Here is an 18,247-nt window from a genome sequence, read left to right on the forward strand (position 1 = left end):
CAGTACCACACAGTCCCACACAGTACCGCATAGTACCACACAGCACCACACTGTACCAGACAGTAACAGAAAGTACCACACAGTACCACACAGTACCACACAGTACCACACAGCACCACACAGTACCACACAGTAACAGAAAGTATCACACAGTACCACACAGTACCACACAGTACCACACAGTACCACACAGCACTACACAGTACCAGACAGTTTCACACAGTACCACATAGTACCACACAGTACCACATAGTACCACACAGTACCACATAGTACCACACAGTACAACACAGTACCACACAGTACCACACAGTACCACACAGTACCACACAGTACCACACAGTACCACACAGTACCACACAGTACCACACAGTACCACACAGTACCACACAGTACCACACAGTACCACACAGCATCACACAGTACCAGACAGTTTCACACAGTACCACATAGTACCACACAGTACCATAAAGTACCACACAGTACCACACAGTACCACACAGTACCACACAGTACTACACAGTACCACACAGTACCACACAGCACCACACAGTACCAGACAGTAACATAAAGTATCATACAGTACCACACAGTACCACACAGTACCACACAGCACTACACAGTACCAGACAGTTTCACACAGTACCACACACTACACAGTACCAGACCGTACCACACAGTACCACACAGTACCATACAGTACCACACAATACCACACAGTACCACACAGTACCACACAGTACCACACAGTTTGACAAAGTATGCCGACGCCCCTGCATTAGTTTATGTCTTCTGCTTCTGCAATTTGTTTTTATTACCCTCGCAAGTTAAACTGCTTCCTGATAGGATAATATGTTCTATGGTGAAAATTTTTTTTAGAAACTACATGTAATAAATTTTCTGTGCCTACTAGGTTAAGTCTCCATAAATGTATAGAGGTTCTAACTTAGAAACGCTTGAAACAGTTGACTACATGTTAAAAAAGAAATCCTCAGTGCGATCAATTGCATTGTCTCCAAAAGTAATTTTCCCAGCGACGTTTCTCTCAAGTTTGTAAGCGTCAGCGAGGTTTGCTAAATAAGCTCTGAAATCGCCTAGTCAATTAAAATCTAAATTACAAAGTGTTATTCTAAATTACATAACCAAAACATAAACCTAGTGCTAGCACCGTTACTGAATTAGTAAACAGCCATACATATTTTATAAATCTGTACTCTTTTTCAACCCATTTGTAAAGGAACAACTATATTTTAATTAAAGCAATGAAATATTTGAAATTTAGAATAAAAACCATCACAATATTTTACGTTGTAAAATGTAAACAACAATAAATGGCTAACTTTAATCAAAATAAAGTATAATTTTAGAGACAATTGCAATTTAATTAAATATGAGAAACAAATAGTTTACAGAAAAGGTGATCTATAAGTTTTACAAAAGTATGCTTTCTAATCTGGCGGTCCCTTGAACAGGTAAAGTAGAGTTCAACTGTTTCTGTGACACCTGCATATGAAGAAATATGGTGGTGGGCATAATGCTAAGCGCCTTTACATTTCCTGCAGCCAGGCGCAATTCAAGTACGTGTAAAATTTATTTAAAATTTATTTAACACAACAATCAAGTTCATTTTTTTAAATAGTTGGTCACAGGCTTATCATCATCTAAGGCTCATCTGTTACCAAACACTATTTGATTATTTGTGTCTATGTGAAAGCATCTACTCTGTCTTCTCTCTCTCTCATCTTGATAAAATAACTACTTTTTAAAACATACACAATTATCATTTTCTGTTAGTTTTATTAATATTAATGCATGTATTCCAGGTGTATTTGGGACCACTGCCAAATGACACAATGACACGGAAGAATCCAAATTTAAAGCGTGTTTTTAAAGTAGAGGACAATAAATAAAATACTAGCTTGGCAGTTGTACAAGGAAGTTCATCTTAGTCAGAAGGGTTTTGCGGTAAGATATTCAATACATTCGAATTTAGTGTATATATATATATATATATATATATATATATATATATATATATATATATATATATATATATATATATATATAAACTTATAGATAACATTAATAAGAAATTTACACGAAATATAGGCGGTATATTGAGATTTACTTTAAACTTATATGAATACATTTTGTTTAGGTATGGAGGTTGGTCTACGGGTTGTCCGTGGACCCGACTGGAAATATGGCGAGCAAGATGGCGGAGAGGGTCATGTCGGCACTGTGGTCGAGTTGGGAGAAGACTCGACCTCTGTCCCAGACGACTGTGTGGTCGTGTTGTGGGACTCGGGGATCAGGAAAACCTACAGGGCGGGGCATGAGGGGGGCTTTGATCTGCTGGTCCTAGACAACGGCCCTTGCGGTGAGGTCATATATATATATATATATATATATATATATATATATATATATATATATATATATATATATATATATAAATATATATATATATATATGTGTGTGTGTGTGTGTATTTTAAATTTAAATAGAAAGACACACGTTTACTATGATAATATCAGATTTAATTGCAATTCAGGTGTTTTGGTGCAGGGTAACATGTCACGTAGCATGACTAATTGGACGCAGTGGCGTAGCGGAGTCGGGTGTCACACGGTGCGGCACTTAATGGTGTCACCCCCCTCCCCCCCCAGAGGCGTAGCGACACTTACCGGGGACAAACTTTTTGATTTGCACCCCCCCCCCCCTCAAACTTTCGATTTGCACCCCCCCCCCCTCAAGTTTTTCTCTATATATTTTACTATTTTGTGCCTTGGTGTCACCCCCCTAAATGGTGTCACTCGGTGCGGTCCGCACCCTCCGCCCCCCCCCCCCCCTCGCTACGCCCAGGATTGGACGTATTTCATATATATATATATATATATATATATATATATATATATATATATATATATATATATATATATATATATATATATATATATATAAATATAAATATATATATATATATATGTGTGTGTGTGTGTGTGTGTATTTTAAATTTAAATAGAAAGACACACGTTTACTATGATAATATCAGATTTAATTGCAATTCAGACAGGTATGCATACATCCATTATTTGTTTACATAATCCACCTTTTTATGCAACAAACGATTGCAAAAGCATATGCTTTAGTATAACATTCTAAAATTAAACATCGCAACAAAACACTATGGGGGAAATGACTTAGTTTTTATAAAGAAACGTTAGCAGCATCCTAAGAAAAGATAACATTATTGGAAAAGAAACAAAGAGTATATGATATCATAATCAAACATTACACCCAAACATGGTTTCACCACTTCAGGTGTTTTGGTGCAGGGTAACATGTCACGTAGCATGACTAATTGGACGCAGTGGCGTAGCGGAGTCGGGTGTCACACGGTGCGGCACTTAATGGTGTCACCCCCCTCCCCCCCAGAGGCGTAGCGACACTTACCGGGGACAAACTTTTTGATTTGCAACACCCCCCTCAAACTTTCGATTTGCACCCCCCCCCCTCAAACTTTCGATTTGCACCCCCCCCTCAAGTTTTTCTCTATATATTTTACTATTTTGTGCCTTGGTGTCACCCCCCTAAATGGTGTCACTCGGTGCGGTCCGCACCCTCCGCCCACCCACCCCCCTCGCTACGCCCAGGATTGGACGTATTTCATGCACCAAGTGCTAAACCTCATAGGGTAACAAAACTACATTTTGTCGTTACGACGAAAAAGACATTAGAATGCTCTTATTGAACTGTCCAATTCACAATTACACAAGAACTGTAATAAAATATGTGGATTAAATGGTCTGATGAATTAATAAAAAGGTTATTTTTAGTTACGGCCGAATATGCATTAAGAAGAAGGCGTGGTTGTTGCAGAAGGTTTGCAATTTTTGGTTTCATAAGTAAATTATAAGTATCAAATATTGGATACATAGGACACAGTGAAGAAAATACTATCATTACTCAAGTAAAAAGCCCATAACAGCGAAAGCATAATTACTTTCACTGAATGTGTGCTCAAGTTTTTAAAGTATTTTCTGTTTTTAAGGCTTTTATGTTCTCGAATAAATTATTTACTAATTTTATTTTAAGTGTTCAGTCTAGCTAATTGGTGGAAAATACATATTTTTACTTTTATTATTATTTTTTTTTTACATTTTATTTTTTTTAAAGTATGAATAGTTGAATGTGAGTAGTTTAAATAAACGGTTAATTTATAAAAGATTAGGCGAAACGATGTACCACGTGATATATGTTTATTGGTATTAAATCATGCATGTCTCACTTCTCAGGCACGAAACATCCGGGCATCAACTGTGACGGCTGCAAGGTCGAGGTCATCTCGGGGATACGCTGGAAGTGCAGTGACTGCATCAACTTTGACTTCTGCACTAAGTGTTACATGTCTGACGCGCATGACGTCAGACATTCCTTTTATAGGATATATAGCCCGTCTCATGAGAGGTAAATTGTTATTCAAGTGATCACATTTGTCTAAAGATTTAGTAAACACAGAAATATCAATAAGGGTCGTCCATAAATGACGTTTTACTCGTAGGGGGGTCCGTAATTTTGTGACGGTGTGTGATGAGGGGGAGGGGAGGGTGGGGGGGGGGGGGGGTTCAGATGGTATGTCGTCACTTTTTTGCATTATAAAAAAGCAGTGTTAGAAAACGAGTTTTGGCCGTTATTTCGCTTTTTAGAAAACGGTTTTAATAAATTGTAATAGGAACTGATTAAAATACTACATGTTGACAGAGTTAAGACAAGATTTTTGAAAAATATCGATGTTTTATGAAAAAATCAACAGCAATTTTGAGGGGGGGGGGTTTGTAGACTGAGGTGTGACGTCATTTTAGGGGGGGGGGGTCTGGCTTTTTGTGACCACGTGTGACGGAGGGGAGGGGGGAGGTAAAAATCGTCAAAAAAGCGTGATGTCATTTATGGATGACCCCATACCAACATTATTGTTCTTCTGTTCTCTATTAACACTATTTTTACGGGTCAAATTAGGTATACATTACTAAAACTAATTTATTAGTTAACTAACAAATAATTGGTAGCCTATAATCATTTATACCTTTGAGAACGTTCGAGTTTGCCCCATATAAAACGACCGAGCTCTAGAAAGTGTTTGTTTTTTATGAATGTGAGAAGAAATATTTAAATTCATGTTACCGTTTCTTATAGCTGAAAATAAAACTCATAATTACAAAAATCATGTACGCTTATTTCGTAAAGTGTAAACTAGACGACCCCCAACGGAATACCAATTCTACAAATGTTCAACGTTTCTTAAACTAAAAACCATGCTGATGTGTGTTTATTTTATTTTTTAAATAAAAGTCTAAGATGAATCTATATTCGTTTTCAAAACGTGGTAACATTCCGCTAAGCAGTCTTAGACATTATGATGATATGAATAAAGCCACTTTAAACATCTACGTTATTTTTCGTTTTTTCGCTATCAAACGCTATGCGATATATAGTTCTCCGGCATTTTGTTATGGCCGAAATGTTCCCAACAAGTTGGCAATCGCTCGGCTGTTGGATACTCATGTAGGCCTACTGTTTATCCATCAATTCTATGTAAATGTTATTGTTTATTCAGGCAAGAAGTTGGGCGACGTCGTGACAGCAGTCAGAAGAGAGTGGCCAGGGGTATTTTTACAAATGCCACCGTGTGCAGGGGCTGTGACTGGAAGTGGGGGAATCAGGACGGTAAGGACATGGGGGTAGGGGGGAATCAGGACGGTAAGGACATGGGGGTAGGGGGGGGTGGGGGGAACCAGAATGGTAAGGATATGGGGTGGGGGTGAGGGGACCAGGATAGTAAGGACATGTGGAGGGGGTGTTGGGGGGGGGGGGGAAATCAGGATGGTAAGGAAATGAGGTGGGGTGTGACTTGAGGGGGGGGGGTTTAACTAGGATGGTAAGGACATGGGTAGGGGTGTGACTAGAATTGGGGGAACCAGGATGGTAATGGAAATATAGGCTTATCAAGAGTTTGTATATATATATATACATATATATATATATATATATATATATATATATATATATATATATATATATATATATATATATATATATATATATATATATATATATATATATATATATATATATATATATATATATATATATATATATATATATATACTATCCGCTTATAGATTAATGCGTAGTATGTATATCTATATTTGTAACGTATATTAACCAAATAAATACAATTTCGTAGACCATTCATATTTGTTAGGCAAATACAGAAATACTGTGCATATATTTATATTTAGTACTAATCACACACCACTTCACAGGTGGTGACGGTAGTGAGGGAACTGTGCTAAGCATTGGGGACTGGGAGGGCACCTAACGCAGTCTAGCCAGGGTCAAATGGTCATCTAAGACGACCAGCAACTGCAGGGTCGGCTACAGGGGGTCAGTTGACCTCAGGTGTGTGGCACCTGCAAGTGGGGGCTCGTACTACAAGGATCATCTACCTGTCCTAGGTAAGAGATTAACATGTTTCAAATGCTGCAAATCGTGTTTAGAATTTAAATTTCATTGAAGAAAGACTGATAACTGTATTTCAGTTTACACCAACCCGCCTATCTTTTTTTTAGCCTTATGTTAAACATTTTTTGGGATATTTTAGTAATTTTATTTCTAAAACGTAAAATTGCCGTGAATCATTTTTGAGGGTTCTTAACTTAAGTCTTAATGACGTACCCTCGTATTTAACGAAGCTCTTGCAATATTGACAGGGTGTGCTTTACTTAAGCATGGACCCACCTGTATAATCATGGTCACGTAAACTTTACCTAAGTAAAGATTGCATTTCGATCTTCAGGTCAAACTGAACAAGAAGAGGATCTTGATCTTGCATCAGCTCTCGCCATGGGACTTTTCCAGCAAACGGTCATGAGGCCGTTACAAAACATGATTGTTATGCATGGACTTCTGAGTGCTATGCAAGAAGTGGTAATACAAACGATGTGTCTATTTTTTTTTTAGTTTTTTAAATATTTTTTTACAATGTTAACTACTTGTATCTAACAATAAAAAAATTACTACATTTGACATCAAGGTTTTCTCTTGTGTACGAATGAAATTATTTTGAAAAGAACTATTAAATAATGAGATTTTGGTCGTTTAAATACCCAATAAACTGGTTCTTTGAAGATGGGCATCGGCACTGTTATTTCTTTAACTTACTCGATTAATTATCTTTCACCATCTAGGGAACTTCAGCGGTATTACCACAATGGTAGCATTTTTGGCTACTCCCACTTTAATCGTCATCTAAGTTAGTCTCGCACAAAAGTCAAACAAAAACTAACAGCGCTAAAAGACGCTAACATCAAAGCTTGACAACGCTTGCACTAAGTTGTGTTGGCATCATAAAGTTGACATCGACAATTTTTGTACGGCCTAATTCAATATTAAATTAAATTGAAAGAATCCCCCCTTATGAAATATCTCGAAAATGACGGATTACAAAAGGATAGAGCGGTCAGCACTATGCTCAGCCGCCTTTACTTTCCCTAACGTGAGTTACGTAGCCATCATAGTTTGGTGGACTCATGGACGGTCTACTGACATAAACCCGACTAGAACTCTCGGGATAGTATTATAGTGCTCTGCCGGTAGGTCTCTAGGCCACACTGTTTCATTTGAAATAAATTAAACTTGATTTTATAGATTTAACCATTAACAGACTGTCAGACAACTGGACTTTTTGAATCAAACTGCATGTAAAAAAAACTTGCCAGAAATGTGCCAATGTGGTAACTGTCTCTCCTCTTCCCCAGCTCGATGCGCCATTAGGAGTATCAAAAACTTCCCAACGTCATTATATAACCGTTGGTTAACATGGAATTTAGTAGTCCTAACAGATAAAGATTATTAAGCTTCTTATCGCTCTCTTTTCAATCAGACTTCAGAAAGTGCAAATACTCAAGATGTTGGAACTAGGGACGTCCGTGGACCTGATTCGAAGAGGCAGAACCAGGACGGGGGTGCCGGACGTGTTGGTACGGTGGTGGAAGTTGGTGGTCCGGCCTTGAACCAGACGCCAGAGAGATGTGTCAAGGTCGTCAGGGACCACGGCGAGACTTACAGTATATATATATATATATATATATATATATATATATATATATATATATATATATATATATATACACTATATATTATAGCAATCACAACTCTAACCTAAACATTGTAACCGATCTATTTTTAGCTTGACCTTTGCCATGCTCTGAATTTATCTCTAAACTCCAACCTATACAATTTTTATTCATTTTTTACTGTTTTAAATGAGTAATTTTGCTACGACTACATCGACAGAGGGCTAGACTGCTAACATGAAAGTGCCAAGTTCGAATCCGGGGTTTAGTCAGTAGAACGTAACAGAGTCCACCCAGCTCTGATGAGTAGGCCTACCTAACTAACGTTAGGGAAAGTAAAGGTGGCTGGGCAGAGGGCTGACCACACAATTCTTTCATAAGCCAAGGTCAAGAAACAGGTGAACTCTACTTCCCCGGCCCCATGGACCATCAAGTTCAGAAGGGGAATAGCATTGGACAAATTATATCATAGTCGTATATTTTATGATGGAATTGCAAAAGGGACGCATACATTCACTACTATATTAAACTTTAATTCCACAAAAAAGCTAAAAATATCTAGCGTTTACCCCTGCTTAATTGAATGTTTTTAAGTATGTGGGTTTAGGTTCGTATGTGTGTTTTTTTGAGGTCGGAAACGAAGTGATCTGCAGGAAAGACCTTCACAAACTGAAAAAATTGCAACAAGACCATGGGGGCCGGTTAGAAGAGATGTCGAGGGTAAGATATTTAACATGATTACATTTCATTCGCCTGACTGATTTACAACATCCTCGAAATGAAAGACAAGAAGGAATAGATTCCAAGTCACGTGTGATTGAATTAAATTTCTCCGTGTGCATTAATATATTAAAAAAAATTGCCCAGAATTAAGGATGCGGGTATATATATATATATATATATATATATATATATATATATATATATATATATATATATATATATATGTGACGAGCGAACATTTATCCTGCCGACAACGCCAATTGTAACGAGCCAACAGTTACCATGCTCGCAACGCCACATGTAATGAGACCTAATTGCCTGTAGTGCCACGTGTTAACGAGTTTAACCACTCATTCTAGACAACATTGACCACAGTATAGATACTCAAGATGCAGGTTCGCTATTGATCCTTTATTACATGAATCAAGAAATGCTTCATAATAACACAATAAATCAACAGGAATGCTTCTCAATAATAGTCTGAATCAACTGACCCCTAACAGTCCTTCACTAGGCTTTATATAACTGAATCCACATGTCTATAATCCTTCTTAACACAATACGGCTAACCCGTTCTATAACCGACTTGACATAGTCACACAGACTGACTGATCTAAGCGAGCGATGAAGATCGAAGAGAGCTCGCTGAAACGGGAAGAGAGAGAACGAGTCCTGCCGTGCCCTCCTATTTATGCCTTGTATCCGTACTCGTCTCTGTACTTGTATTCCTCCGTAATCGATACTTGTACTCGATCTCCGACCACCAGTTGCGTAGTTCAAACGTACAGACCGTAAAATAACATCTGCGTCCTATCCATCAAAGTTGACAGGCCGTCTGAATACCGTTTCCCAAAATAGCACGCGCCGGCTTTGAGGTTGTTATCAGCCCGACCCAATAAGCCACCTGTTATCGGTTGCATCAGACCAACACTGTGTCTCGGCTTCTCGTTCGTTATCATTTGTAACTGGTAGTTAGGCCTACCCCAGTTACATCCACCCCTGCTTTTTTTGTGTGTTTTCAACCACAAACAACGCCTGGCAGGTGCACTCCTCCAAAGTCAATCGCACAGTCGTAAAAAAAAAATCTATTGTTCTACTCACTGTCCACGACGTTCCATTCGTATACGATTGACAGTTCTACCTATTTCACATATCAACTGTGTCTACATCATCTTCCTGAGACACAAAACAGTTCTAGAATTCACATCCACCCTTTCCATTTGGTGCCTTCACCAGTTCACTTCTATAGCTCTTTGAACAGTCTGTTTTCATACCAGCGCGACCATGAAAGAATTGATGGTTGCTGACAAAAAATTTCGTATTCCTTCTGTTCCTTAAACTTCTCCGCGGACCACTTATCTGATGGTCTACTGTCTCTCTGCTTCTGGAGGGACCAGGATCCTCATTGTTGCCGGTATCCTCCCCTTGCGTATCGCTGTTGTTCTGTTGATGGTGATATGGTTCCGGAATGGGTATGTGAATTTCCGTTATAACTTCCGGTTCCCTAATTGTCTTGGGTTTCTCTGTGTGTAACTGCTCTTCATGCCTATTCCAATATTTCTTTAATTGAGCAATATTCGCCCACCGATCCGGTTTGGCGTGATCGATGGGTCTTATCTTAAAGGGGCCACCTGCTACTTTAGGCATCTCCACGACTTGCCATATCTCCTGTCCCCAGAGATCGTGGATTTTGTTTCTGCCTAACGGGTGGCTACGCAGTAATACCCTGTCATTCAGTTTGAGTGGCGGGTCCTTCGTCTGTATCGGCGGTTCCCTTCGCCGAGATTCATGTTCTAGTCTTTCCTGTACTACCCTGTACATTTCTCTAATTCTTCTCATATGTTCATTCACATATTCCAGTGCGGTGTATGAGCCAGTCATACTCTCCCTTTTTCCTAGGAACAAATCAAGAGGGAGTCGAGCCTCCCGTCCGAACAGCAACATGTATGGCGAAAAGCCGGTTGTGGCATGTGGTGTGCAGTTGTATAGATATACCAACTCTGGGAGAAAATCAGGCCAACGTTTTTTCTGTTCAGGTTCTAGCGTACGCAGCAAATCATGCATGCTGCGGTTGAACCGTTCACACTGTCCGTTTCCTTTCGGATTAAATGTGGTTGTTCTAGATTTGTTGATCCCGTAGTGGCTGCACAGTTGGTTAATTACTTCTGACTCGAAAGCCCTTCCTTGGTCAGAGTGTAATTGTCTTGGTATGCCATATTTGATGAACCAATGTTGTAATAAGACCTTTGCCACTGTTTTGGCGGTCTGATCTCGCGTGGGCACCGCCACCGTCCATTTGGTGAATACATCAGTCATTACCAACACATGTTCCGTCCCATCCGATGATTGCTCCAACGACGTAAAGTCCATAGCCACAATCTCTAGTGGTTTTGTCGCTAGTAGGTGTCCTGATGGCTGTCTCATTTTGACAACTGGCATTTTCGCATGCTGACACCTCACGCAAGCCTCACAATGGCGTTTGACCTCCATTTCCATATTGGGCCAGTAACACCTCCGTCGTAATATTTTGTGGGTTCTGTCCTGACCCTGGTGTCCTGCCCTGTCATGTGCCAACCTTAGCACTTCTCCTCGTAATTGTCCCGGCACCACCACCTGGTGTATTGTGCCATCAATTTGGTCATGAATTCTCCGCATGAGAACACCATCCTTTATACTGAGACGGTTCCACTGACTCAGTATTTTCTTTGTTTCTCGACCAAATTGTTCTCTTTCCCTCCTTCCTGGGAATTTTTGTTCCTGGACGTGTTTCAATAGCGGTTGTAAGCCACTATCCGTTCTCTGGGCATCTCTTATCTTTTGGTGATTAAGGCAATTAAAATCACTACTGTCCATATGTTCGGGTTCCGTGGATATGTGCTCCACCCCGGTCTGCCCGTTTTGCATCACTTGTACCCCATGAGGGATATCTGTTGACGCTCTGACCTCACATATTCCTGTCAGTGTTTCTTCCTCATCACCCGGTCTCTCGTAAGGATTCCTTGATAAGGCGTCCGCATTGCCATTGGACCGCCCCGGGCGATACTTTATCTCTAGGTCAAAGAGTGCCAATTCTGCTGCCCATCGCTGTTCGATGGATCCCAACTTTGCTGTCTTTAGGTGACTCAAGGGGTTATTGTCAGTGTATACCACACATTTAGCACCTAATAAATAGTCCCTGAATTTTTCCGTCACAGCCCATTTTAATGTCAAAAGTTCTAGTTTCATGGCGCTGTAATTTGTCATGTTCCTCTCTGATCCCTTCAGAGCTCGACTTGCATACGCAATAACCCTGAAACCTTGCTTTTGTTGTTGTGATAGCACAGCTCCCAGACCTTTAGAGCTGGCGTCAATTTCTAGCCGAAATGGTTTGTCAAAGTCCGCGTATCCCAATATCGGTGCCTCTGTCAAAGCCTTTTTCAATAGCTTAAACGAGTTCAGGCATTCATCAGTCCATAATTCACCTATCAGTTGTGTTTTACCTTTCTTTTTCTCCTTACTGTGTTTCTTTGTCATTTTGTTTACCAAGTCATGCAATGGTGCGGCAATTTTTGCAAAACCCGGCACAAATTTTCTATAATAGGAAGCAAAGCCCAAGAATGACCTGACCTCTACCGTAGTTGTTGGTTGTTTCCATTCTTTAACAGCTGCAATTTTATCTGGGTCAGTGGCGATGCCATCCGACGAAATCACGTAACCCAAAAAATGTACCGATTTCAAACCAAAGCAGCATTTGTCTGGGTTCAGCTTTACTCCTATCTCCCTAAGACGGAGAAACACTTGTTCTAATCTTTTTAGATGGTCCTCCCAAGTTTTTGAGTAAACTAGAATATCATCCAAATACACCAACATTATTTGAAATAGAAAGTCACTCATAGCACTCTGCATTACTCGCTGGAATGTAGCAGGTGCATTAGTTAGACCAAACGGCATACGGGTCCACTCGTACAGTCCCAGTGGAGAAATAAATGCAGTTTTATGTTGATCGTTGGGGTGCATGGCCACTTGGTGGTAGCCACTGGCCAAATCCAAGGTAGAAAAAAATCTTGCTCCCCCCAACGCATCAAGACATTCATCAATACGAGGCAAGGGGAATGCATCCCTTCTTGTGATATTGTTCAATTTCCGGTAATCACAACACAGTCTTATCTCCCCTGACTTCTTTTTTACCACTACAATCGGTGCCGCATATGGGCTCGTACTGGTTGTAATAATTCCCTTTTTTAGTAGATCGTTCAGGTGTGCTTTCACCGCAGAGTAGTGACTTGGTGGCAATCTTCGATAAGGTTGCGCCACCGGCTTGTCTTGTAGTAAGGGTATCTGGTGTTTTATTACTTCCGTGTACCCCAAATCACCCTCATACGAGGCAAATATATCACTGTATTTATTCAGCAATTCATTTAGTTTTGGGTCCTCAGTTTCCGGGAATGTATATGATCGGCCATCTTCTTTCTTCACCTCGGCCGTCACATTGACCGACCTAATTGTTACTTCATTACTACTGGTATTGATCAGTTCGATGCACTGTGCCGACCTTTGTACCTCGACGTTCTGTGGTACTCCTACCAGAGTGTTAGGCGGTATAAAAATTTCTTCATCCAAAACATTTGCTACCAACCCTTGAACTAGTCCGTTTTCCGCTGATGTGTATGTCCGCAGTAACACGACGCCTGCCCTCAGTGCGGCGCCACATGGTTCTATCATCACATCACCATTCACGCTTCTATCACCAATTTGTAATGTGATTGCCTTGACCGTGTTTGCCGGGACTGCTGTCCTTCCTCTGGTCTTGGCAAACCTGGCCAACTTGGATCCCCGACCTGGTGTGGTCGATCCGACAATATTTGTAAGAAATTCTGGCAACTGGCCAAGAATATTCATGCCCAACAGGCAAGGTATATTTGACACATTTGTCTCTAGGTTGTGTTTCGTAACGAACACCCCAACCTGCTTCAACCTATGTCCTGCCACCACGACATCCGCCAGAAAATAACCACAGTATGGAATGGTTAGTCCATTAGCTGCCGTCAGGCGCATGCCTGTGTCAGACCTCAACCTATGGTCTTTTCCTTTCATCCATTTGGTGTAAAAATTTTCCGTGATTGTCGTCACCTGGGAGCCTGTATCCACAATTGCCTTCACCGCGATGTCCCCAATCGTAATCACCATTTCGGGACAGACTCCCATCATTTTGCTTCTTGGGCCATAACCTCGCCCCTCTGTAGCCTGGCCCTGCCTTACAGAGGACGACCGTTTCCCTGGCAGTACCGTGCCATATGTCCGGGTTGTGAACAAGACAAACAAATTGGTCTACCGTCTGCCGTCCATTGGAGTGATGGCTTGGCAGGACGCGGCCGTCCAACCCGTCCCTGTTTTGTCCCGTTCTTTTCCTGATTCTCAGCTGTTGACCTGCTTTCCAACCACTTCAAGCGTTGGTCAACCTTCTCTAGGTGGGCCAACAGTTGAGCCATCATGGTCTCCATCGTGTCGGCCCCTGTGGGTGGGGATTGTCTCTGTTCAGGCACAGAGACTTTGTCCACCGAACAGTTCGATTGGTCCTCATCCTCGGACCTGCGGATCGCTGAGTTCCTGACCTGAAGGAAGGTCAACTGCTGGTCTCTGTGGACCTCCTCTTTCAACTCTCTCCTTAAGATCGGGGTTGCTAGCCCCTCGATGAAATGGTCCCTCAGTAGGCGTACATCAATGTCCGGTGATTTGCCCTTTACCAAATCAAAGGCCCTGTTCATCCTGTGTGAGTACTCCATCACACTCTCCGCCATTCTCTGCTTTAAGCCCACGAATCCCGATAGCAGTTGCACTCCCGACCGTCTCTCCCCAAAGGTCTCCATAATCAGATCCAGCACCTTATCTGGATCTGATTGGACGGTCCTATCGTGGCACTTAACCTCTGCCCTAACCGTTTCACCTATACTGCCCATCAGCAGTCTTAATCTTTCCTCTGGTGACATATGTCTCGAGGCCCAGGCCGCTTTGACCTCTTCACTGAACCTGTTGGTTAAAGTTGGGTCTCCGTCCCCGTAAAATTTGTTAATATGGGACTCTCTGGGTAGGACCACTATATGGGTCTGCTTCTCGTCCAGAGTAGACATTTTCTTCCTTAAGTACTAAAAAAAAAGAGTTCTTTCTTACCGTGTGTGTATGAAAAATTTTTCCTCGTTCCTCAATTTTCACAGTTCCTGAATGTCCGAATTCACACACACACTAAACACAGTTATGCACAAGGTTGACTATAGGTGCCTTAAACGGCAAGTCTAGTTGAATTCACCCTGCTCGCAGCGCCAATTGTGACGAGCGAACATTTATCCTGCCGACAACGCCAATTGTAACGAGCCAACAGTTACCATGCTCGCAACGCCACATGTAATGAGACCTAATTGCCTGTAGTGCCACGTGTTAACGAGTTTAACCACTCATTCTAGACAACATTGACCACAGTATAGATACTCAAGATGCAGGTTCGCTATTGATCCTTTATTACATGAATCAAGAAATGCTTCATAATAACACAATAAATCAACAGGAATGCTTCTCAATAATAGTCTGAATCAACTGACCCCTAACAGTCCTTCACTAGGCTTTATATAACTGAATCCACATGTCTATAATCCTTCTTAACACAATACGGCTAACCCGTTCTATAACCGACTTGACATAGTCACACAGACTGACTGATCTAAGCGAGCGATGAAGATCGAAGAGAGCTCGCTGAAACGGGAAGAGAGAGAACGAGTCCTGCCGTGCCCTCCTATTTATGCCTTGTATCCGTACTCGTCTCTGTACTTGTATTCCTCCGTAATCGATACTTGTACTCGATCTCCGACCACCAGTTGCGTAGTTCAAACGTACAGACCGTAAAATAACATCTGCGTCCTATCCATCAAAGTTGACAGGCCGTCTGAATACCGTTTCCCAAAATAGCACGCGCCGGCTTTGAGGTTGTTATCAGCCCGACCCAATAAGCCACCTGTTATCGGTTGCATCAGACCAACACTGTGTCTCGGCTTCTCGTTCGTTATCATTTGTAACTGGTAGTTAGGCCTACCCCAGTTACATATATATATATATATATATATATATACATATACATAATATGTTTGTATATGTTTAATTGAGCTTATCATTTACCAGTCCCTATCTATATCTAAATGGTCGAGGTGAGGAATGGGGGGGGGGGGGGGGGTAATTGACAGGTAGAGGCGTAGCAACCCTTCCCTGCGCCCCGGGACAAACTTTCAATTTGGCGCCCTCCTCGGGATCATCCTTTCAATCTTTGATTTGCACCCCGCCCCCCCCCCCCCCCCAAACTTTCGATTAGCACACACCTATATTTTTTTTATTTATGAAGCAAAAATGCAGCTAAAATGATATTTTATTTTGTTTTTCCAACCCAGTTTGGCGCCCCCTAAGGTCGGCGCCCAGGGACATATGTACCCCCCTGCCCACCCCACCCTCTTCGCTACGCCTCTGTTGACAGGATAGCAATCGATATGTAGTTAATTAACGTGGTTTAATTAAAACGTGTATATAAATAAATAAATAAATAAATAAATATATATATATATATATATATATATATATATATATATATATATATATATATATATATATATATATATATATATATATATGTGTGTGTGTGTGTGTGTGTGTGTGTGCCGTTTCAGTTTAAATCGTATGTTCTTGAACATATTGACAAAAATTATTATTCGTATCACATATTCCCTTTTATCTACATTTCTAACAGTACACCAGACGGATAGCGCGAGTCAGACAAGTCGACGAGGACGGAGATGTCCATGTTGTCCATGATGACCAAAAGATGTTTTGCTACAACCCTGGAGCTCTAGACAAATGTGATTAAATGATCAACATTTGCGTTTTGACTTTGCTACTTAAGTAAAGCCTTGACGTTTTTTCTCTTACTAGAACAGACGATGTTTTAATCACAGGGGGTATGCAAATATATGTATTTAATGTAATGTTTTTAAGTTTTGTAATCTTTAAACTTATCGTCTTTGCGAACTTTATATTATTTACAAAAACATTTCAAGCTTTAATCTTTAAAGACGAAATACCAAAATTTTAAATTGATATTGATCCAAAGATGGACTTATAGAACGTAGTTGATTGTCAGTACCTCGAGAGTATACATTAACTAGCCATATTGTCCTAAATTTCACTTACACCCTCCTTACACTTCTATTTATTGAAATAATTTTTCTTTTAATATAAATATTTAAATAGAGTATTTAATCAAGGGAGATAACATATATTAACCGCTTTCCATAATCTATATATATATAATTCTCTTCTGCGAGACACTAGAAAACAAGCTGTTAGCGCGCCTAGCAGTCCCCTCTCTTCCTCTCTAGGCATATCTCTATTACCCCCCCCCCCCCCCATACCCACATGGTCTGGTGAGCTGTGGTTCACGCTGTTTACAAACGTAGAGACTGGTTTAGTGACGGCTATTAGGGGCAGATAATTTAATTTGAAACGATTTTAAACTTAGGTAACTAAGATGAGGCTGCTTTCACGAGGGGGGGGGGGGGGTTGGGGAAAAGGAGGGTTTTAGTGTTTGAGAGCAAATATATTTTCAGTGGCAGCATTAGTACTGTCGAATTCACAAATTATGAATTACTGAAAAGTAGAAAAAACAACAACTAAATAGCGGCGTATCATACGCCGCGGGTCGGCCCGTTGGAAATATTTTATACACACCCACCTTTTTGAAAGCAGGGTCTATCCATCCCTTTCTCTCCGATGGGTGATCTTTAATGTTATATTGTGGATTGTCACAATCACCGTTAATTTAGATAAAACACACGAAAAGTATTATGTTAAAAAATGTTTTTGTACGGTGCATTAACATTTAATAGATGGCAGCAATAGGGCTTTTAAGTAGTTCACAAACTTCTAGTTTCATACTAGCCAGCAGGTACTTTTCAAACCAAATGTGAATATTTGTATTATATTGATACATTGAATAGAATGGTTATATATATATATATATACATAATATGTGTGTATGGGTATATCGAAGATGAGTGTTTGCTTGTGTGTAAATTGTCTTGTATTATATATATATATATATATATATATATATATATATATATATATATATACTAGCCGTCCCGGCCAGGCCCTGCTCTGGCTTCTGTGAAAAACCTTTCTGTTAAAGACCATTACCTGTGTGTTTAGTAATCATCATAAACCCGGCATTGCCCACCCAAACCACAACCAACCAAAACAACAAAACGCAAACATAACGCTACCACAATTACAAATACAAACGAAAACAAAAACCTAACAACAAACCCAACCACAACCACAAACACCAATACAAACACAAAGAAAAAACAAACAAA

At 40.4% G+C, this 18,247-nt stretch overlaps 1 protein-coding gene across 1 annotated transcript; it reads left to right on the forward strand.

Annotated features, from left to right (window-relative positions):
- The first annotated feature begins 1,534 nt into the window (after positions 1 to 1,534).
- On the forward strand, positions 1,535 to 16,740 carry LOC131936343 (E3 ubiquitin-protein ligase MIB2-like). The gene is made up of 8 exons (XM_059293280.1): positions 1,535 to 1,577; positions 2,159 to 2,380; positions 4,299 to 4,470; positions 5,618 to 5,727; positions 6,860 to 6,990; positions 7,946 to 8,129; positions 8,746 to 8,858; positions 16,624 to 16,740. The coding sequence occupies exons 1-8, from the start codon at positions 1,535 to 1,537 to the stop codon at positions 16,738 to 16,740; spliced, it is 1,092 nt and encodes a 363-aa protein (XP_059149263.1).
- Positions 16,741 to 18,247: the final 1,507 nt, after the last annotated feature.

The sequence above is a fragment of the Physella acuta genome, unplaced genomic scaffold (genome assembly GCF_028476545.2).
Source record: "Physella acuta isolate Inbredline_101_S28 unplaced genomic scaffold, ASM2847654v3 ptg000175l, whole genome shotgun sequence".
NCBI lineage: Eukaryota > Metazoa > Mollusca > Gastropoda > Physidae > Physella > Physella acuta.

Bases quoted from the DNA above. Each gene is read 5' to 3' on its own strand.
- LOC131936343 (XM_059293280.1), top strand. From the start codon at position 1,535: ATGCTAAGCGCCTTTACATTTCCTGCAGCCAGGCGCAATTCAA. The intron at 2,381-4,298 runs GTGAGGTCATAT...CTCACTTCTCAG, and splicing joins CCTAGACAACGGCCCTTGCG to GCACGAAACATCCGGGCATC. The intron at 4,471-5,617 runs GTAAATTGTTAT...TTGTTTATTCAG, and splicing joins TATAGCCCGTCTCATGAGAG to GCAAGAAGTTGGGCGACGTC.